The 22,410-nt window shown below is 46.5% G+C and overlaps 1 protein-coding gene across 2 annotated transcripts; it reads left to right on the top strand.

Moving 5' to 3' along the window:
- Positions 1–22,410, top strand: Galp (galanin-like peptide). 2 transcript variants are annotated; one of them, XM_087587102.1, is made up of 7 exons: positions 1–1,930; positions 3,300–3,389; positions 4,157–4,278; positions 13,474–13,522; positions 17,929–18,009; positions 20,072–20,149; positions 22,147–22,370. In XM_087587102.1, the coding sequence occupies exons 3-7, from the start codon at positions 4,171–4,173 to the stop codon at positions 22,200–22,202; spliced, it is 372 nt and encodes a 123-aa protein (XP_087443228.1). In that variant the 5' UTR covers positions 1–1,930; positions 3,300–3,389; positions 4,157–4,170; the 3' UTR covers positions 22,203–22,370. The 2 variants fall into 2 exon arrangements, with proteins under 2 accessions (XP_087443228.1, NP_072155.1); NM_022633.3 differs by lacking the exon at positions 1–1,930 and having other exon boundaries at positions 3,303–3,389; positions 22,147–22,410.

Genomic DNA, 22,410 nt, shown 5'->3' with positions numbered 1-22,410 from the left:
AAGGCAGATGACCTGACTTCAATACCCAGGACTCCTATGATGGGACAGAACTCCTACAAGTTGTCCTCTGTCCTCCACACACATGTTATGGCAAATGGCTACCACAAGTCAATAAATGATGAAATTTTAGTGTGTGTTTTGGGTGTGTGCATGGGTGAATGTACTTGTGTGTACACACAAAGGCCACAAGAGGGCGCTGTGTGCCTTTTCACCACTCTCCACTTAATGCCTTTGAGGCAGTGAGTGTCTCTTCCAGAAACTAGGATTCATTTTTTCTTGGCTAGGCTGGAAGTCAGCAAGTCCTGGTGGTCTACCGGTTTCTGTTTATCTACCCCTTGTTCCAAATTGAGGCTGGGAATGTAGGGGGATATAGGATATCTGGCTTGTTACATGGATGCTAGGATCCAAATTCGTCCAACCTGGTGATTGTGTAGCAAGCGCATTTAACATCTGAGCCATCTCTCCAGCCCCTTATTTTGTTCTGTGGTCAGTTAAGTCGGGCTCACTAAAGTCCAGACTGGCCTGGAACTCATGATCCTTCAGCCTCGGTCCCCAAAGTGCTGGGATTATAAGTGTATGTGAGCCTTTCAGGATGAGAGGTGGCTGAGAGGTGGTGGTGGTGCATGCCTTTAATCCCTGCACCAAGAAAGCAGAGGCAGGTGGATCTCTGTGAGTTCAAGGCCAGCCTGGCCTATAGAAGGGGTTTTAGGACAAGTAGCACTACACAGAGAAACCCTGTCTTGGAAAACAAACAAACAACAACAAAATAGCTTTGAGCTTTCAGGCTAAACTCCAGGAGCCATTTTAGGATGAGGTTCATGGAAAAAGGAAACACTAAGAAAGGCAGGCAGGCAGGCAGACAGACAGACACACACACACACACACACACTCACACACACATATACACACACACATTCACACACACACTCACACACACATTCACACATACACATATACACCACACACACATTCACACACACACACACCACACACACATACACACTCATACAAACTCACATACACTCACACACACACCACACACACATACACACTCATACAAACTCACATAGACACACTCACACACACACCACACACACATACACACTCATACAAACTCACATACACTCACACACACACCACACACACATACACACTCACACTCACACGCACTCACATACACACACATTCACACACACACTCACACACATATACACACCATACACATTCACACACATACACCACACACACTCACATACACATCCACACTCACACAAACTCACATACACACACACACATTCACACACACACATTCACACACACACTCACACACATACACTCACACACTCACATACACACTCACACACATATACACACCACACACACTCACGTGTACACACTCACACACACATATACACACCACACACACTCACATACACACTCACACTCACACACACACTCACACTCACAAATATATACACACCACACACACTCACATGCACACACTCTCACACACATATACACACCACACACACTCACATATACACACTCATACACACTCACACACACACACTCACACACACACACATACACGATGAAAACAAAACAAAACAAAACAACAACAACAAAAGCACAAGTCAGAGAGATCATAAAGAAGCAGTGGAGGGAAGAAAGAGAGCCAGGGATGGCTGTGGCAGAGAAATGTTATGTTTTGTTTTGATTTGTTTGCCACAAGGCACCTTTGTCTGACCTCACAGACCAATTAAAGAACTCTGAAGTGGATGAGTCGCCCTCTCTGCCTCCATCCGCACTAACCCGCCCACCCACCCTTGCCTCTCTCCCTAACCTCTTCATTCTCCTCAGAAGCATAAAAGCCAGGACCCCCGCTGCTGAGAGCTGCCAAGCCAGAGCTGCTCCTGCCTGCTCCACACAGGTTAGAACCTGGGCTGGAAGGAGGGGAGGCTGGGGGAGAGGAGGACTGTAAGGGTAAACGGGGCATCGCATTGGGGATGGATCAGTAGGGAGGTATGCACAGAGAAGGAAAGAAGGGAGAGCTGGGTATGGTCGATTTCCAGGCCCGTGACAGTGGATCTGAGAAACATGGGTAAAAGGTGGATAGAGGAATCTTTTGCTTGTTTTCTTGATTTTTCCCCCTTTTATTACATTATTTACTTATCTGGGGGGGTGTGTGCTAGCATATGTCCCACGGCACTACTGTGGTGTTCAGAGGACAACTTATAGGAGTCAGCTCCTTCCCTATACCTCTGTAGCTCCTGGGAATCAAACTCGGGTCCCTTAGACTTGGCAGCAGGCCCCTTTACCTGCTCAGCTGACCTCTGCTTTAAGGCAGAATCCTATGGCGTCCAGGATGCCCTCAAACTAGCTGCATAAAAGAAAACGACCTTGAATTTCTAATCCTCCTGCCTCTACTTCTGGGGTGTTGGGATTACGGGTGTACACTACCACACTTGACTCTGCAGACTGTTATTTCTCCTCTTCTCTGGTCTCCATATTTTACCAGTCAGCTGTCTACACCACAGGTTGCAAAGCCATAGGTTCAAATCATCAAAAGTTAAAAGTAAGCAGGGAAGGCCAGCTGGACGGCTGAGCTGGTGAAGGCGGTTGGAGGTAACCCCGCTGAGCTGGATTTAACGCTTAGGAGGTAGAGGGGAGAACAGACTCCGGAAAGTTGTCCTCTGACCTCCAAACACATACTGACATTTTTCTTATGTTTCCTTGAGGTCACAGCGCTGCATTATTTACAGCGAGGTTTTATTTTCACTGTGCTGGGCAACACTGACTAGAGGCAATCAAGCCTACAGGAGGGGGCTGGAGAGGTGGCCTGGTCGTTAAGCACAATGGCTGTTCTTGCAGAAGACCTGGGCTCAGCTTCCAACACCAACACCAAGCAGCTCACAATCAATCATAGTTTCAGTTCTAGGGGCTCTGGGCCCCGTGCCCAGGACAGAGGTGCAGAGGTTCTGTGCACGTATTGTGTATTTCATATAAGGGACAGCAGATATGGGTGTCTGTGGGGAAGGGCACTGAAGACAGTTGTAAATACTTAGTGGTACATTTCCTCTCAACCAACTCTCGAGTTTCCTTCTCCTCCCCTAGTGCTTCCCTACTTATTTTTGAACACTGCCCGCGTAGAGATCAGAGGACAAGCTGAGTTGCTGATACTCACCCTTCACCTTGTTGGGGGCAGGGTCTCTTGTTTACAGCCACGGAGCTGTGAACACCGGGGGGAGCTGGCTGTGAGCTTCAGGGCACTTTCCTGACTTCATCTCCATCCATTTCAGTGTAGGACAACTGGGATTACAGATGTGCATCCCTGCAACCGGCTGCCACACAAGTTCTGGGATCTGAACTCCTGGCCTCAAACTTGCCAGGTGAAATGCCTTGTTTAACCACTAAACCATCTCCACATTGTTCGTGTTCTCTCTCTCTCTCTCTCTCTCTCTCTCTCATTTATTTTATTTCATCTTATGTGCATGTGTGCCATGTGTGTCTGGATGCCAAGGCCAGAAGATACAGAATTCTCTAGAACTGGAGTCAGAAGATGTTGTGAGCTACCTGATGTAGGTACCAGGTCTCCCACAATAGTAGCAAGTGTTTTTGTTGTTTCTAGATTTCTCTAGGTAGCCCTGTCTTGGAATCCACTCCATAGACCAGGCTGGCCTCAAACTCAAGAGATCCGTCTACTTTTGCCTCCTGAGTGCTGGGATTAAAGGTGTGTGCCATCACCACCTAGCAGTGGCAAGTATTCTTATTTTTAAAAAGATGTATTTATTATATATAAGTACACTGTCGCTGTCTTCAGACCCACCAGAAGAGGGCATCAGATCTCATTACAGATGGTTGTGAGGCACCGTGTGGTTGCTGGGATTTGAACTCAGTGTTGGAATTTGAGCAGTTAGTGCTCTTAACCACTGGACCATCTCTCTAGCTCTCTGTGACATATTTAAAATAAAAAGACTTTACTGTTGGTTCATAGTGATGATGTCATTATGCACCATATGGCCCAACTCATCTATCTGTAGGCAGTGTGTGAGTGTGAGTGTGCGTGTGTAGATGAATTCCACTCGGTGTAGTTCTTTAAACATCAGAGGGGAACACATCCCTGCTTTGGAGACTAACTCTCCATCTGTGTTTGTAGCATTCCTTAGCTGTATGCCGTGCTTTTCCAGTTCCAGGATGGCCTGCTCCAAGCATCTGGTCCTCTTCCTCACCATCTTGCTAAGCCTCGCAGAAACACCAGACTCTGCACCTGCTCACAGGGTAACAACTTTCTCCAATGTTTCCTTCTGGGGAGAGGTTTCAGATCTTTTCTGCTCTGATCCAGGGGGTGTGAGGTCTGATCCGAACCTCTTCCAGGATCTCTTGAATGAGACTCCTGATCAGGCAGTGATCGATGCAAAAGCAAAGGGAGTTTAATAATTCCGACATGTCAGGGTCGTCCCATTTCCAGGGGAGACGACCCTGAGCAGGCTCTAACAGGGAGCTATATACCTTGCAAACAACTGGGGCAGGATTCCAACAATTGGGGCAGAATTCAAATAATGGTAATTAGGCAGGGTACTATGTGCATTTGATGGCATGAATCAACTTTCAGATCAGACTCAACGTACCCATTCAAGACTTTCCCAAGGGTGCTGGGGGTGGGGTGGGGGTCGGTTGGAAGCCACAGGTAGCTCTGTTCTGCAGTTTGGCTTGCAGCTGTTCCAGGAACTAAAACTAGCTCTACTCCTCCTGGAAGGGAGGAGTCTTTCTGTGTGCTCAGAGGTTTGTGGTGGAATTTTCCCACTGGCCTCAGATTGACCCCAACTCTGGCTTTTTCATTGCCCCCTTTCCTTTTAGCATAGCTTCATTCCTGAAGCTTATAGTCCTCTAGCTCATACTCTTGATTCCCTGCTCCCAGCTGTATATGGTGTTGCCCTAAGATCATTAACTGGACTGTATTCTCTTAGCAAGGGTTCAGCTAGGGTACCTTCCTAACAGGGGGATATAGGACACACCGTACATATAGACATATAGTTAGCAGGGACAATAGACTCAGGACTGGGACTGAGTCATCTTTAACATAAGGGGGTTGGTGTCCTTTTGAACCCTCTATTTTGGTACAGCTGGAGCCAGGCAGTCTTCTTCAGTGGAGGAGCTGGTCTGGCGTGGTTGTAGTGCACTCAGGTGGTGACTGTAGTCAACAGGATGATGAAATGCCTTTTCACATGGGTTTAGTCTCACCTTGGTGAAATCTCTTCATATAGACCCAGTGTCTTTTGACCTGTGTGGTTCTGGAACTGGGCCTGCTTCATGGAGGGCACATAATTTAGGCCAAACATATACATGAGCATATTGGCCTTAAATATTAAATTATCATTTTTCAGTTCCATAATAGCTGTCAACTGTAGGCTGGATACAGTGGGGACTAGGATGCCATATATATCTAATACAGGGCAAAGGGAAGAAGCATCATCCAGTCCCCACCAGTCTCCAAGGCTGATTTAGTTAAGGTCTCTTTTAGAGTTCTATTCATCTTTTCTACCTGTCCTGAACTCTGGGGACAGTATGCACAATGGAGTTTCCAATTAGTCCCTAAGATCTTAGCAAGTCCCTGACTTAGCTGAAATAGGAAGGCAGGCCCATTCTTCTGATCCTATTACCTTAGATGCTGCAAACCTGGGGAAAATCTCTTCTAGTAACTTCTTTGCCACCACCGTGGTGGTCTCCTGTTCAGTGGGGAAGGCCTCTACCCATCCTGAAAAGGTATCTACAAAAGCTAGTAAATATTTGTAACTGTATCTCCCAGACTTGACCTCAGTAAAATCTATTTCCCAAAAGACTCCTGGCCTGCTTCCCCTAGGCCTTTTCCCTCCCCCTACCTTGGTTTGGTAGGCATCCACTCGTTGACAAACCTGGCATCTTTTTACTCTTTCTTCTGTCAGGTTTCTCAGGTTTATGATAAACCCTCAAGAACCTTTGACTGCTTGCTCTAGTTTCTTGGTGCCCAGATGAGTCCATTGGTGCATCTGGGCAAGCAGGTCTCTTGCTTGGACCTGAGGCAAAATAACTTTCCCTTCTTGTGTCTTCCATTGTCCATCTTCTTTAAGATAATAGTTAGTGGGGTAACCAGAGATCTGAACTGCTTCCTCTGGGGAATACTGTAGAAGGGGCCACCCTTAGTCCAGTCATTTGCCTCCCTTTTCTTTGTCTGTAACTGTGGCTGGGTCTTTGGTAGCAGCCTCTTTTGTCATTTTATCTGCAAAGTTGTTTCTCCAGCTATGAAAGTCTCTCCTTTTTGGTGACCTGGGCAATGGAGGACGCTCACCTTTAGTGGTTTAAGGAGAGTCTCTAAGAGTGTCTTGATCTCGGCTTTGTTCTTAATTGTTTACCGTTGGATGTCAGGAGCCCCCTCTGTTGGCATATTGCCCCATGCACATGAGCAGTGGCAAAAGCATACCTGCTACTGTAGATGTTGATTCTCTTTCCAGTTCCCAGATCTAAGGCCCTGGTGAGTGCGATTAGTTCTGCTTTCTGGGCTGAAGTTCCAGAGGGCAATGGTTCTATCCAGAGCACTTGTCAGCCATCACTGGTGTACCACAGCCACTCCGGTCTTGCACTGCCCATCTAGGAGATAACTGCTGCCGTCAGTGAACCAGGTAACCTCAGTGTCAGGCAGTGGCTGGTCAGAGAGATCTTTCCACCATCCCTGTTCCTCTGCCAGAACCTGTAAACCTGGGGATCAGGATCAGGTAACAGAGTAGCTGGGTTGAGGGTCACCAGAGGTGTGAATGTGACTCAGTCAAGTTCAGCAACAAAGTCTGCTAGTGAGTCACATGGGCGTTAGTGAGCCACTGGTCTGAGGGCTGGCGCACCACACTCGCATGGGCATGGGGGACTGTCACAGTCAAATCCTGTCCCAAAGTCAGCTTATCTGCATCCTTGACCAGGATTGCCACTGCTGCTATTATCCTCAGACAGGCAGGTCATCCAGCTGCTACTGGGTCCAGTACTTTGACAGGTAAGGGCTCAATGATTGGGTCAGCACCCTCTTAGCCATTCCTCGGTTCTCAGCTACAATCAGGTGAAAGGGCTTGCTGATTTCAGGCAGCCTGAGAACAGGAGCTTTCAAAAGGGCCCTCTTAATGGCATCGAATGCCCCTTGTTCTCCCTTACCCCAGAAAAAGGGCTGTCTAGCCTTAGTTGAAAGGTAGAGGGGGGCTGCTAGCTCAGCAAACCCGGGAATCCAAAGCATGCAGAAGCCAGCCATCCCCCAAAATCCTCACATTTGTTTGGGGGGTCTTCAGGGCAGGGATATGAAGGATGGTTTCTTTCCTGGCCTCTGATAACCTGCACCTCCCATCCTCTAACAGTTACCCCAGGTAGCTCACCTTACATCGACAGATTTGATCTTCCTTGACTGAAGCTCTATAACCCATTTCACTCAGTTCTTTTTTAAAAAAATATTTATTTATTTTATGTATATGAGTACACTGTAGCTGTCTACACACACACACACACATACACACACACATACACACACACACACACACACACACACACACACACACAAACACATACACACACACCAGAAGAGGACATCGGATGCCATTACAGATGGTTGTGAGCCACCATGAGGTTGGTGGGAATTGAACTCAGGACCCAGAGTGCTCTTAACCACTGAGTCATCTCTCCAGCCCCTCAGTCAGTTCTGTCAGCAGCTGCTTAGTGTCCCTGGGACAGCCTTCCTCAGTCTCTGCTGCAGTTCTACATATTGCAGGAGGGTCACCTGTGGGTCAGACTCACGACAGATGGCGAGGTCACGATGTAGGGCCTCATTGAAGAGGGTTGGAGAATTTTAGAAACCCTGGGGCAGCCTGGTCCAGGTGAGCTGTCCTGGATCCCCCTTCTCAGGATCTTTCCATTCAAAAACAAAGGACTCCTGGCCCTGGGGAGTCAAGGGTAGGCAGAAGAAGGCATCTTAGATTCTTTCACTGTGTCTGTCATTCATTTACTCCCAAGTGAGTGGCTCTGTGGATCTCATCAACATGACCCTAAGAGTGAAGAACACAAGAGAAAAATATAGGATTGGAATTTAATTTATTCAGCCTCGTGTGATGGCGCCTACCAACTGCCCCAGCACTCGGGAAGCAGAGGCAGAAAGACTCCGTGTTCATGGGCAGGGGCAGTGTAGTGAGATGCTGCTTACTAAGAAAATGAAAAGAGAAAGAGAGTGATGGACTCTCAGTGGCTCAGTTGATGGAGCACCTGGCGGCATGCAAAGAGGCTCTGGGTTCCATATCCACAGGATATGGCGGTGTAGGCCCCCAATCCCAACATTCTGAAATCAGAGGGTGGGGGTCAGGAATGGAAGATCGATTTCCATTAGTAGCAGTATCATCCATGAACTAGTAGTATTGGCTACTACTGGGCAACATGAGACCCAGTCTGAAGGAAAAATACAATAAAGAAGAGGGCTGATGAGACGGCTCAGTGGGTAAAGCGCTTGCGGCATTTGTCTGATGACTTGACCAGAGTTTGACCAGAACTGACCTCTGAGAATGGTGCTCTGACCTCCAGAAGCCTGCTGTGGTGTATATGTGTGCGTGCACGTGGGCTCTCACACACATACACAAAGAAGAAATGAAAAAAAAAAAGAGCCAACATGGTGGGTGATGGATGCCTGAAATCCCAGATCCCAGGAGGCTGGGGCAAGATCCCTACTAGACTGAGGGCAGCCAGCCCTCTGTATCCAGTCTCAAAAACAACAAACAAAAACAGGGGCTGGGGATTTAGCTCAGTGGTAGAGCGCTTGCCTAGCAAGTGCAAGGCCCTGGGTTCGGTCCCCAGCTCCAAAAAAAAAGAAACAAACAAACAAAAACAGACCAGGCATCGTGGCTCTTGCCTTTAACCCCAGTACTGAGGAGGCAAGGGTAGGCTGAGCCCTGAGAATTTGATATAAACTGTCGAGTCAGGCCCACAGGCCCACCATGCTTGCATTTTTTTTTTCTTTTTTGCTTTGCTTTGGTTTTTTTTTTTTTAAGATTTTTTTTAAAGATTTATTTATTTATTATATGTAAGTACACTGTAGCTGTCTTCAGACACACCAGAAGAGGGCATCGGATCTCTTTACAGATGGTTGTAAGCCACCATGTGGTTGCTGGGAATTGAACTCAGGACCTCAGGACCTTTGGAAGAGCAGTCGGGTGCTCTTAACTGCTGAGCCATCTCTCCAGCCCTGCTTTGTTTTTTGAGACAAGATTGATACTGCAGAGCTGGGCAGCAGCGCATACACCTTTAATCCCAGCACTCTGGAGGCAGAGGCAAGAGGATTTCTATTGAATCCCAGGCCAGTCTGGTCTACATAGAAAGTTCCAGGACAGCCAGTGCTACAAAGAAAGACCCTGTCTCAAAACAAACTTAAAGAGCTTTCTCCCAGGCTGCCCACTACTGCCCCATGCGCCCCAAAATGACCAAGTCCTGAACCTCCTGGTTTTACCTCAGGAGTGCTGGGATTACAGGGGTGTGCCGGGACTCAAACACAGGGTTTCACGAGTGTTAGAAACGCAGTCTACAGAAATCCCTAGGCCATAACCTCCAAAGTCTTTGTCAAGTTATAACTCAGGGTGAGGTTAATGGGTTGGGCTACTCTTACCAGGCTGAACAGCTCTCGATTAGTTGGATTAACTAGAACCATATCACGTGACCTAAAGGACAGCATCTAAATACTCAGTTGCTGCAGCTAAAAACATGTCAGGCCTTCAAAGCTTGCGAATCACTTGGAGAGCAAACTCAATGTTTTTACAAGGCCAGGCGTGGTGATCTCAGCACTTGGGAAGCAGACGAAGGAGAGATGAGAAGTTCAAGGTCATTCTGGACTGCATAGCAAGTTCAAATCCCTTCTTGGCCTTTGGCTAAGATCAAGTGTAGCAAATCCAAAGCCAGCCTGGGCTACATGAGACCCCTGTTGCACTGTGTCTGTTGTGGGCTACTATGAAGGAATGAGCTTGTCAAACAGCAAAATCTTTTATCATTCGCACCACGTGATTGAGATTTTATCATTCACACCACGTGCGCAGAGTTGCTGATCTGGGAGAGCTGTAAGCAAGGGCTCAGGAGGCTTCTTTCTGACAGTCTGAGTAGGGGCCAAAGCAGGGTTTATGGGCATCTGGGCCAAGTTACAGTTATAATTCTCACCGATCAGGGGGCTGGAGAGATGGCTCAGTGGTTAAGAGCACCGACTGCTCTTCCAAAGGTCCTGAGTTCAAATCCCAGCAACCACATGGTGGCTTGCAACCATCTGTAATGAGATCTGATGCCCTTTTCTGGTGTGTCTGAAGATAGCTACAATGTATATAATAAATAAAGATGTTTTAAATTCTCACCAATCAGAACTTGGGGACTAGGGACTTTCCCCAACGTTCCATCATTGTCAACAGACATTGAATGTGTTTTTGCCCAATTGATCAAATGTAATTCGTTCCTTCTGTTGTTAGGGACAGGCATTGTGATTTTTGGAACTACTGTTGCCTAGAGAGGGAGTTGGTTAGCTTAGGCAAAATGGAGTCTGAAGTCAAAATGAAAGTACTTCAGACAAGTTTCTTTACCTGTTCCCAACACCCTGTCTCAAATAATTGAAGACAAAAGAATAGTAATAATAAAAAAATATCCTCACTATACACAGTCACACAAATGAGAGCCACTGGAGGTAATGGATTTGTCTATCCATAAAGCAGTCCCACAAATTGCACATTACAATGTATTGGACTGTCCACCATAAATATTTCAAGGTTTATCTGTCGGTTAAAATGATGCTAAGAGGGGAACCAGAGAGATTTCTCAGTGGTTAAGAATGATATCTCTTTTCCAAAGGACCAGAGTTCAGCTTCCGGACACTGATGTCAGGTGGTTTACAAGTAAGAAAATACATCTTCTTTAAAATGCTAAACAGGACAAAAAAGATAAGACATCAGGATTTGGCTTCATGCAGCTGGATCCTTGGCAACACATCTCTCTCCTTCCCCTTTCCCCCTCTCTCCCTTCCTTTCATTTTTCCACATAGGGCAGATGTGAGTCACGACTCCCACATATCAGATATCCTGCATAGCAGATATTTACACTACGATTTATAACAGTAGCAAAATTAGAATTATGGAGTAGCAGCAAGAGTAATTTTATTGTGGGTCACTACAACATGAAGAGCTGTATTAAAGGGTCGCAGTGTTTTGAAAGTTGAGAACCATTGGACCATCGGGTCTCATGTAGGCAGGCTGGCCTCAAATTAAATACCCGAGGATAACCTCTTTTTGTTTTTGTTTGCTTGCTTGCTTGCTTGTTGAAATAGGGTCTCTTTCATAGCTCTGGCTGTCCTGGAACTCAGTATGTAGATCAGGCTGGCCTTGAATTCAGAAAGGCCCACCTGCCTCTGCCTCCTTGAGTTAATCTGCTTCTAAGGATATCCTTGAGCTCCTGATCTTCATGCCCTCACCTCCTCAGTGCTTTATTATAGGATTACCAATGTTTTTATTCAGTGCTGGGGACTGAATCCAGGGATTCATGTTTGCTAGGCAGGCTCGGTTGTTGTTTATTTAGTTATTTAGTTTTTATTTTGAGGTAGCATTTCACTGAGTTGTACAGGCTGGCTTTGGACTTAGTAGCCCAGGAAGGAAGACCTGGAACTTAGAATTCTCCTTTCTCAAACCTCCGGGGGAGCTGAGATCATAGGCCTGCAGCATCAGATCTAACTCTCTGCGTACTTTACAGATTATAATAGCACACTGTTAACTCGGGCACCAAGATGTACTGTAGTTCTCAGAACTCATCCATCTCTCTTCACAGAAACTTTTGTTTTGCTTTTGTTTTGTTTTGAGACAAGGTTTCTCTGTGCAGTCCTGACTTTCCAGGATTGACTCTGTAGACCAGGCTGGCCTCGAACTCAGAGACAGCTGAGCCTCCGGGTCCAAGTGCTGGGATTATATGTACATGCTAACACTATCTAGCTTCATAGAAACTTTATATGAAGTGTGTAGGGAGCCTCGGAGTCAGGTCAAGATACCTCAAGACGAAGTTCTTGGCACAAAGGAGATTTATTTGCCCCAGAGGGACAGAGGGCAGAAATAAGGGATAGAGATAGAGGGCAAGAGATAGAGGGCAAGGGAAAAGGGAAAAGGAACAAGGGAGAGGGGAGAAAAAGGGAAAGGGAGATTGGAAAGGGGCATTTCTCTTAAGGGACAAAGGACTACTTCTGGATAGAGAAGAGACAGATGTGGCCTGTAGGTAAATGGCAGTGTATGAAGGGAAAATGGGAAACCCTATATTTAGAGAGAGGTGTTTAATTTTGACAGGGCATGTTTATTAGGTGAGCTGGGGGGGACTTGTGATTGCTGGACTTCAGTACTTTGATAGCTGGACCTTGGTAGTCAGCCATAGGAAGAGGAATTGGCCACATAAGGGAATAGACCTTGGGGGCTAGCTTTAGGAGTGCAGTCTAGGGGTTTTTAGCAAGGCAGAGGGAGTTGGGGAGAAAGGCAAGGCCTGCCAGAACCGTGCTCACTGCACTCAGACTGGGCTGGCTCGAATCCCCTCATAGTAGAGCCAACATTATGGTGTGCTCACCAGAAGGTCTTTATTAGCTGGCCAGTGACCACACTGAATGCCTGGGGTCCCAATGTAGCCCTGGGTCTTTCTCAAGCTTAGCTTTGAAACTCTTAAAAAGTTAGTATATTTTTAGACTTTCCTAGAACTTTGATGGATCAAGTCTTTATCTTGGTTTTAGCAGGTGGTACTGTGTACATGCTGGGTTTATGACTAGAACAGTAATTTCATAACAGAATACATTGTGCTAAAGTGTGTGTGGGGGGGAGTTACTAAGGTCTTCTTACAGTCAACTCCCCATATCCTCCCTCAGCATCAAGCAAGGCCTTTCGAATCTTCCTTTCCACTCCAAATATTTTATATTTTAAACATCGTGTTTCTTTCTTTTTTTTTTTTTTTTTTTTTTTGTTCTTTTTTTCGGAGCTGGGGACCAAACCCAGGGCCTTGCGCTTCCTAGGCAAGTGCTCTACCACTGAGCTAAATCCCCAACCCCTAACATCGTGTTTCTTACTCTCTCTCTCTCTCTCTCTCTCTCTCTCTCTCTCTCTCTCTCTCTCTCTCTCTCTGTGTGTGTGTGTGTGTGTGTGTGTGTGTGTGTGTGTGTGTGTTAGTTATACAGTGAGAGTTTGGAGGTCCAGGTGGGTTCTGGAGACCAAGGTCATTCTTGGTACCAAAGCACTGTAACCATTAAGTCATCCTGCCTGGGTCCTCCACTTGCTGGATTATAGGAAGTCCTACTTGCACAGGACTGAAGTGGGGACTAAGCAAAGTTCTGTGTGTCACTGGCTGGTAGTATTGAGGTGGCATGGTGACCTGCATCACCCTAGACTTGGGGGATTTGGCAGTTTCCTGTCTGAGTCCTCACTTCTCTATCTCTTCCAGGGACGAGGAGGCTGGACCCTCAATAGTGCTGGTTACCTCCTGGGTCCTGGTAAGTGCTTTTTCTCCATGCTCCACCTCAACTCGTCCCTACCTGATGCTAGTGGCTTTGTGTCCCTGCAAAGATACTAGATTGTTTTGACACCACTGTGACTGAAATACTTGATAATGATAGAAAGATTTATTTGGTTCATGATTTCAGAGGATTCATGCATCATGGACATGGAAAAGTATGAAAGAAGTCAGGGATCACTGTGTAGCCAGAACCATGGGTCAGACTACAACCTTCAAAGGCTCACCCCTAGATACTTATTTTTCTTCAGTTAGGCTCCACCTCCTAAAGGTTCCACAACCTTCTAGAGATCCCAGGGGAATGAGCAAGTGTTCAAAACATGAGGCCATGGGAGCGGACTCAGGTTCAAACCATAGCATTCATATCTAGATGGGTCTGAAGCATTAGTCCAGGTGGAAGGCTAGGTACAGAGCCTGTTGAAGGTTCAAATCTCAGTTCTGCCACTTGCTTGATGTGCAGGATTAATCTCACTGTGCCTCCATTTCTGGCTCTGAGATGGGGAGGACACTAGGGGTTCCCACATTCATGAGAGAGTTTATGAGGCTTAAGTAAGCAGTGGGTAAAGACACTTGCAGCCTTATGGTGCAAATCTCATGACCTGAGTTTGATCCTAAACCTACAGAAAGGAAGAGGGGGAGGTGTTGGGGTCCAGCCTTGACAAAGGATTGGAGTTCTCAGCTGGAAGCAGGGATATCTGGAAGGCGCATAATAAATATACACAGACTACTCTTTGGGTACAAACTGACAGGCAATTTTAAGGCCTATAGTCTCAGTCTCTCTCTCTCTCTCTCTCTCTCTCTCTCTCTCTCTCTCTCTCTCTTAGCTTGAGACTGCACACACTCTGCATTCTCTTGTGCACTCTGCTTTTTTTAATTGGGGTTTTCTTTTTTTGAACTCCCACACTCATGCACACCTCTGTTCATTACCCTTTCATTCTCACACACACTCTTCATACATACCTCACACATATCTCACACACACCGCATGTACTCTCCTTTCACTCGCACACAATCTTTTTTTTTAAATTTATTTATTTATTATCTATAAGTACACTGTCACTGTCTTCAGACACCAGAAGAGGGCATCAGATCTCATTACAGATGGTTGTGAGCCACCATGTGGTTGCTGGGATTTGAACTCAGGACCTCTGGAAGAGCAGTCAGTGCCCTTAACCACTGAGCCATCTCTCCAGCCCTCGCACACAATCTTTATACACACCTCACATTCTCTCTCCACTTACTCTTCACATGCCCTCTCTCATTCTCTCCCTCGTGCTCTCCAGCCTTTCTCTTGCCCCAGTCTTTTATTGATAATCCAAAAGCAGGTAGAAAAAAGACATTGTATAATCATTGCTAAATCAGATTCAAAAGAATAACCACATCCCACAAAGAACTAAGAATTCCAGTTGTTCCCCAAAGTTTCAAGCTTCCCCTATTCCCAGGCCCGTGGCCAAAATAATAATAATTGTAAACTTATTGTTATTTAAACTTTAACTTTTAACTTATTATACTTCGGAGCTCGGAGCTTCCTGGGAAGCTCTAATGATAAATGACGTGGGCAAAGCCGCCAGGCAGCGGCCAGAAAGGATCAAGTTAACCCTTAACTCAGCAGTTCTCTAGCTTTCTGTTCCCTTACATTGCACACAATGACTCTCGCAAGAGTCCCAGTATTTTGACTTAGTTTATTAGTATATAATTTTATATATTCTATACTTCCTTATCCAGGAACCACTCTCAAATGTTATATAAAACTTAATGCCTAACTTCAATAACTTTTTCCTTTCTTAGGGTCCCAATGTTGGCTCTAATTCATTTTCTTTTTTTTTTTTTTTTTTTTTTTTTTGGTTCTTTTTTTCGGAGCTGGGGACCGAACCCAGGACCTTGCACTTCCTAGGCAAGAGCTCTACCACTGAGCTAAATCCCCAACCCCTCTAATTCATTTTCTAATAGTTTCTTTAAAGTTTCTTTGCAAGTCAAGCACTAATCTGGAACTACCACTGTGCAGTTATTACATTGTTTCCAAGATGAGAACACACAGCACGCACCTGGGCCATTAGGGCTGTGCTGTGCTGTGTCCCTATGCCTCCATTTCCAATTGTTTAAGAATCATAACACCAAGGAACATCTAGTTTCACAGAATTCACCAGAACAGAAGGAGAGAGAAGTAGGAAAGTCAGATATAATAGAATAATTATGCACACCAAGGCCAACTGAAAGGCAGTCACGCACAAATGAAATCTATGCAGTCGCTGTCCAGGGCTAAGGTTAGGAGAAATGGGAACAACCAGTTTTTACAAAGAGCTGCTGCGGGCTGCTGAGATGTCTCCATCCCGGCCTACTGCAGGCAGCCTCTTATTTGTTGGGTCCCCTGGAAGGATGTGTCTCCTGCTTCTCAGGGTCCCAGAAGCCACCCTACTTTACAAGGAGCTGCCTCGGGCTTCTGAGATGTCTCCATCCCGGCCTACTGCTGGCAGTCCCTGTCATTGTATGCTGTCCCCAGCAGGGAGGGGTTGACAAGAGGACTCAGTGGGTAAAGGTATTTGCCTCCGAGCCTGATGACCTGGGTTCCAGCCCCCAGTATCCACATGGTAGAAGGAGGATGTCTTCTGTCTTCCACAGGGGTGACTTGGCATGGGTGCACCTATACATATAAACACATAATAAGTAAATGCCCCAACAGCATGATTTTTAGCAGATGACTTAAGCAGCCCTGGCACACAGTGGTACAGCACTCTCTCCTCTCGGCGGTCACACTGATTTAGACACCATTCTTTCTTTTGGATTTGCTTCCACCCCTGCCTCTCTCCACTTCTCCAAGTGATTTTTCTTAGGAACACATGTACTGAGCTACATGCCGCTCAGTTCCTACCAAATCCACCACACACCATCCTCCCAACTATGCGTGAGGCTAGGCTCCATTTGCTAGAAATAAAACTGAGTCAGGTGTGGCGGGGTTCCTTTAATCCTAGCACTCAGGAGACAGAGGTAGGCAGATCTGTGAGTTCAAGGCCAGCCTGGTCTACATAGAGAGCTCCAGGACAGCCAGGGCTACATAGCAAGAATCTGTCCCAGATTTAAAGGAGGTGAGAAGAGGCCATGTGTTCGGGTTTATAAACTATTCTCTGCACTTAGTCAGCACTCCTGACATTCGTGGCCGATGCCTACCTTTGCAAAATCATTAACCAAAGTGCTTCACTCTTCCTATCCCAGTCTCTGTGCTTTTATTATGAAATAAGAATCCGTGTTTCGGGGTTGGGGATTTAGCTCAGTGGTAGAGTGCTTGCCTAGCAAGCACAAGGCCCTGGGTTTGGTCCCCAGCTCAGGAAAAAAAAAAAAAAAAAGAATCCGTGCTTCTCACAGGCTTCTCTCAGGGATCTGTGCATCCTCAGGTTGGAGGCCAACAAGATGGCTAATTGGGTAAGGGGACCTGCTAGCAAGCCTAAGGACCCAAGTTCAATCCTCAGAAGGAGCAAACTGACTCCCACAAGTTGTCCTCTGGCTTTCATACATGTGCCATGGCATATGGACTGCCCCCACCTCTCCCTCTGTCTGTCTCTGCATCTTCTGAGAGCCAAAGGTACCTTTTAAGTTTTAATCACTGTGCCTAAGAGATCCACGAAACAATGCCTCTCATTTGTAAGCTCCTTGCTCAAGGACAGATACTTCTCTGCAATGCTAGAGGCTCTTGTTTATGGGGGATAACAAGCCACATGTTTTCACTCCCCTAAACAAATTTGTTTGACCCAGCTGCATAGGAAGTACCTGATCACATATAGGTGGGAGGTACATAGGTAGGGAATACATTAGGATATATGCTTGCCCCTGATTGGACCTGATGGGAAATACAGTGATCTTATGGGGTTGCCTTTTAAAACCTCTGCAATATGCGACTTGTGGCCATTTTCTGAGAACCCAGGAAAGGACCTGGCTGGAGTCCACCATCCTAGCCAATACTTAATTAGAGCTTGCTTTACCTGTGGCTCAAAATTGTGGTTATGGTTTTATTCTCGCCTGGTGGAGGATTCTAGCTCTCTCTCTCTCTCTCTCTCTCTCTCTCTCTCTCTCTCTCTCTCTCTCTCACACACACACACACACACACAACTAACAAATAAATAAATGAAAAAAAAAACAAAAGAAAAGCTCACATTGCCATGACAACATGACAGAATTGAAAATGTGAGATTTGGGACGCAGACGTAGGTGTGTTACAACCCTAGTCTAAGCCCCATCATAGTCCCCCACATAAGTCAGGTATGGCTGGTCAACGTGCATCCATGCTGCAGCTTTGGTTGGAAGTGTTCTACTAAATGCTGCGAGGGCTTGCCGGATCCTCTGTGATTTCATTCTGTTTAACAGCTCTCCTGCTGTCTCCCATCCCTTTCCTAGTCCTCCACCTTTCCTCAAAGGCCAACCAGGGCAGGAAGACAGACTCAGCTCTTGAGATCCTAGACCTGTGGAAGGCCATAGGTGAGTCATTGCCCCTCTCCCTCCAGCATCCTCCTCCACCTACTCACCATTTCACAATTGACTTCGGAAACTGGTGGATGTGGGCTCCACCCCTCACTCTGTCACTTTTTAGGTAGAAGAAAATGAGGCAAACAATGTAATTCTGATGAGTTTTTAGTATCTCCACAGGTAAAATTATAGCCTTTATCTCTGTTGGGTGTGGTGGTGCAAACCTGTGCTCTCCTACTTGGGATGTAGAGGCAAGAGCACCCGGAGTCTGTCACCCGCAACTACCTAGTGATCTCTAAGCCAGTCTAGGTTACATGATACCCTGTCTTAACACTGCCCCCCACCCCAAGGGAAAATGGATGCAGTAAGAAGGCTCAGTGGGTAAAGGCACTTGCTGCCTATCCTGGCCACTGAGTTCCATCTCCAGGACCTATAAAATGGAAGGAGAGAGCTGACTCCCATAGGTTGTCCTCTGATCTACATATCTGTGCCACACACACACAAACTCACACACACTGTGAATAAATATGTAGTAATAATAATGATGATAATGATGGTGGTGGTGGTGGTGGTGGTGGTGGTGGTGATGATGATGATGATGATGATGATAATAATAATAATAATAATAATAATAATAATAATAATTGAACTAGGCTAGGCCTGAGAAGTGTTTGCTGTGCAAGCATGAAGACCCAAGTTCAGAACCTACATCAAAAACTTGGTAAGGCCGTATGAGTCTGTAGTCTCAGTCCTGAGTTTGCTGGCTTTTGGGAGCAGAGCATGAAGGTACCTGTGCCCGTAGCTGTCCAGAGAGACCAGAAACGTTAATCACGTGATGGGAAAGAAATCCCGGTCCTTCCATCCAGAAGGCTGGGAATTGGAATGATTGATACCCTGGTGATCTATGGTATTTATCTGTTGGGTCAGGCCTGAACAAGCTCCTACAACTAAGCCTGGACGTGGCTAGTGATCTAAACGACACAGCCAGGGACCCCCAAGCTCCCACAACCAGGAGCAGAATTGGCTAAGAGACCGAATGACCACTATGCTATCTGTATGACCAAGACCAGGCCAGAGTCTTCCCTAGGTCTTTAAGCTGGCACAAATAGCCTATCTCAGAAGCCATCTTCTTGGAAAAGTGACATGGACCCTGAGTGGGATTTCCATGTAATTATGCTTTCTTGTGCACTAGGAATTGTATTATACCAGGAAATACCCCAACCTCCCAAGCCCACCCAACAATACTGGGTTTAAATACCCTGAGAATAAACTACCGGCTACCAGACTCTTTACAAGGTTTGCTCCAGGTTGATGAAGCCAATATGAACCAAGTTCTCATTCTCATCTCTTCACAGTTCTCTTCTCTGCCTGACACCTCAGAGACCCCCTCAGCTGGCCAGCCAGTCTAGCCAAATTGGTGAGATCCAGGCTTAGTACTCAGATCTTGTCTCTAAAAACTAAGGCAGAGAACAATGGAGGAAAAAAAAATCCGGATGTTGACCTTTGGTTTCCACAAACACAGCAGCACATGCTCATTTCCAAAGCCCTAAACAACCGGGCACATAGTAGGACTACAACTCTTTCAAGAGAGAGTCTGGGAAGCTGGCTAGGAGGGGGGGTCAGGGACTGCTGTCCTGTGAGTTTAGGGCAGGACATGACCTGAGCTGCTTTTTCACTGTATCCTGCAGGGAGCAGTGCCGAGCAGATACAGATACCGAGTTGGCTTTCAACCTGGGTTTTATTGACGTTTGGAGCTGGGTACTTCCAAGGAAATAAAGAAATTGAAGCCACGTTACATGTACAAATATTGAACGTCATGGAGCCTCTGCAGTTATTTCTTTCTTTCTTTATCTACCTATTTCACTTACTGTGTGTGTGCATGAATATGCCACAGCTGTGTGTAGAGGTCAGAGGACAACTTATGGGAGCGTCAGCTCTCTCCTTCCACCATGTGGGTCTCAGGAGTGAAACTCAGTTCGTCAGGCTTGGCAGCAAGAGCCTTTACTCTCTGAGCTGTCTCTACCGTCCCTCATGCGTATCTCAGTTGATCACGCTGTCTTATCCCTTCTCCTAGATGGGCTCCCTTATTCCCGCTCTCCAAGGATGACCAAAAGGTCAATGGGAGAAACGTTTGTCAAGCCGAGGACTGGAGGTAAAGATGGATTACTCACTTTACAGACCAAGCTGGTCTTGAACTCACAGATCCGCCTTCCTCTGCCTCCCAAAGACTGGGATTGAAGGTGTGTGCCACCACCAACCGGCCTCATATTCATTTTTAAAAGTGTTATTTTTTTTTAATTGTGTATGTAGGCGTGTGTGTTTGTGTTCAGGGCATTCAGAAGCGCATCAGATGAGCTCCTGGAGCTGGAATTACTGGCCGTTGTGAGCCACCTGGTGTGGGCGCTGGGAACAAACCAAGCTCCTTTACAAGATCAGTATGCATTCTTAGCTGTCGGGCCATCTCTCCAGTATTTATTTAGTGTGCGTTTGTTTGTGTTTGTGTGGTGTTCGTGACTTCCACGGTGTGAACGGGAAGGTCAGGTTAGGACAACCTAGAGGATTTCCACCTGTGGATCCCAGGAGGCTCAACTCAAGGTGCCTGGCTTGGTGGCCTGCCCCTTTTCCCACTGAGCCATCATCTCCGTGGCTCTATATGTTTCTATTTTCGGCTCATGAATCGATCTGTTAGACCAAACCCGGTGTAGTGGTACACACCTTAAATCCGAGCTCTTAGGAGGTAGAAGCCGGAGGATCAGGAGTTCAAGGCCGATCTCAAGTGCACAGCGAGTTCAAGGTCATCCTGGGACAACAGAAGACTCTGGTCATAAGCAAAGTAAAGTAAACCACATACAACATAAGCTCCAGGTGCACAGGGGCTGTCTCTGTGTATTGCTTGCTTTCCACAGTGTAAGGTTTACACTAGGTAATGGCCGGATGTGGTGGTGCACACCTTTAGGCCTAGCATCTGGGAGGCATAGGCAGGCCGAACTCTGTGAGCTGGAGGTCAGTCTGGTCTACATAGTGAATTCCAGAACAGCCAGGACTACATAGAGAGACCTTGTCTCTAAAAGCCAATCAATCATCAGTTTTTTAAAAGGATACATTTAAATAAGTAAATAAGTTGTAAAAAGAATAAAATTATCCAAGTGCGGGATATGCACCCCATACATGAACATACTGCCCCTCCCAAGATAGGGTTTCTCTGTGCGGCCCCGTCTGTCCTGGAACTCATTCTGTAGACCAGGCTGGCCTTGAACTCAGAGATTGGGCTCCTGAGTGCTGGGATTAAAGGTGAAAGCACCAACACCTGGCTCACATTCCCCCTTCTAACCATGAATGATCTCGGCGTGTGTTTCTGCAGCTCTGCAGGCTTCCCATGTGGGAACTTCACCCAATACCACATCTTCCTTGGATCTCAGTACATTCCCTGTCCAAGTGAACACTCTTCCTTCAGTCACAGTTCAAGTCTTGGAAACCGATACCCCATAGTTTTATTCCAACTGTATCAGCCCCTTTGAGAAACGTATGTTGGGGATGGGGAGAAAAACTCAGAGGGTTCCAGCTCTTGCAAACATGATGACCTCAGCTCAGATCCTCAGTACCCATATAAAAACTCCCGTGTTAGCCCATAACTCCAGTCCTGTGGGAAAGGGGAGGTGGAGGCAGAGAATCGTTGCTGCTTGCTGACTGCTGACCTTGCTCCAGATTCAGTGAGCGACTCAGTCTCCAGTGAAACAGAGATGGTTAGAACACAGTAAATGAGCCCGAGAGGCCCAGACAGGGCCTCTGTGCCATTAGTGTGGTGGGGCAATTAAAACACACCTGTTGGGGTGAGATGGCTCTGAGCTATCCGAGGGTAAAGCACTTGCCCAGAAAATCAGATAACTGGGGTTTGCCACCACCCAAGTCAAGGTGAAAGGGGAGAACTGACTCCACGAAGTTTAACGCAGTTTAATTCTGACCTCCATACATGCACCATGGCACAGACTTGTACCCCCTACACACACACACACACACACACACACACACACACACACACACACACACACACACGCGCGCGCACACCACTGCCATTACCACCACCACACATACAATGCTAATAAGTAACATTAATTAAAAATTAACCCACCCGTTGCTCTCCTGGTGCAGATCTGCGCATAGTGGACAAGAATGTTCCGGATGAAGAAGCCACCCTGAACTTATAGAGAGTTAGCCCTAGCTCACTCCTACGTTTCCAGCTCACCGCCTCTCCCCCCACCCCCGCCCCCAGAAGCGCTCTGAACACCCTTTCTAAGTCTAAGACCTTACAACTATATTCCCTAATCTCACTAAGACATGTTGTGATATTTAAAGAGTTATTCTGCCCAGCTCCGGAAAAAAAAAAAAAAAAAAAAAAGAGTTATTCTGACGTAA

The sequence above is a fragment of the Rattus norvegicus genome, chromosome 1 (genome assembly GCF_021556685.1).
Source record: "Rattus norvegicus strain SHRSP/BbbUtx chromosome 1, alternate assembly SHRSP_T2T, whole genome shotgun sequence".
In the NCBI taxonomy this organism is placed as follows: domain Eukaryota; kingdom Metazoa; phylum Chordata; class Mammalia; order Rodentia; family Muridae; genus Rattus; species Rattus norvegicus.
Note: the sequence above shows the minus strand (reverse complement) of the source record. Positions and strands in the feature narration are given on the sequence as shown.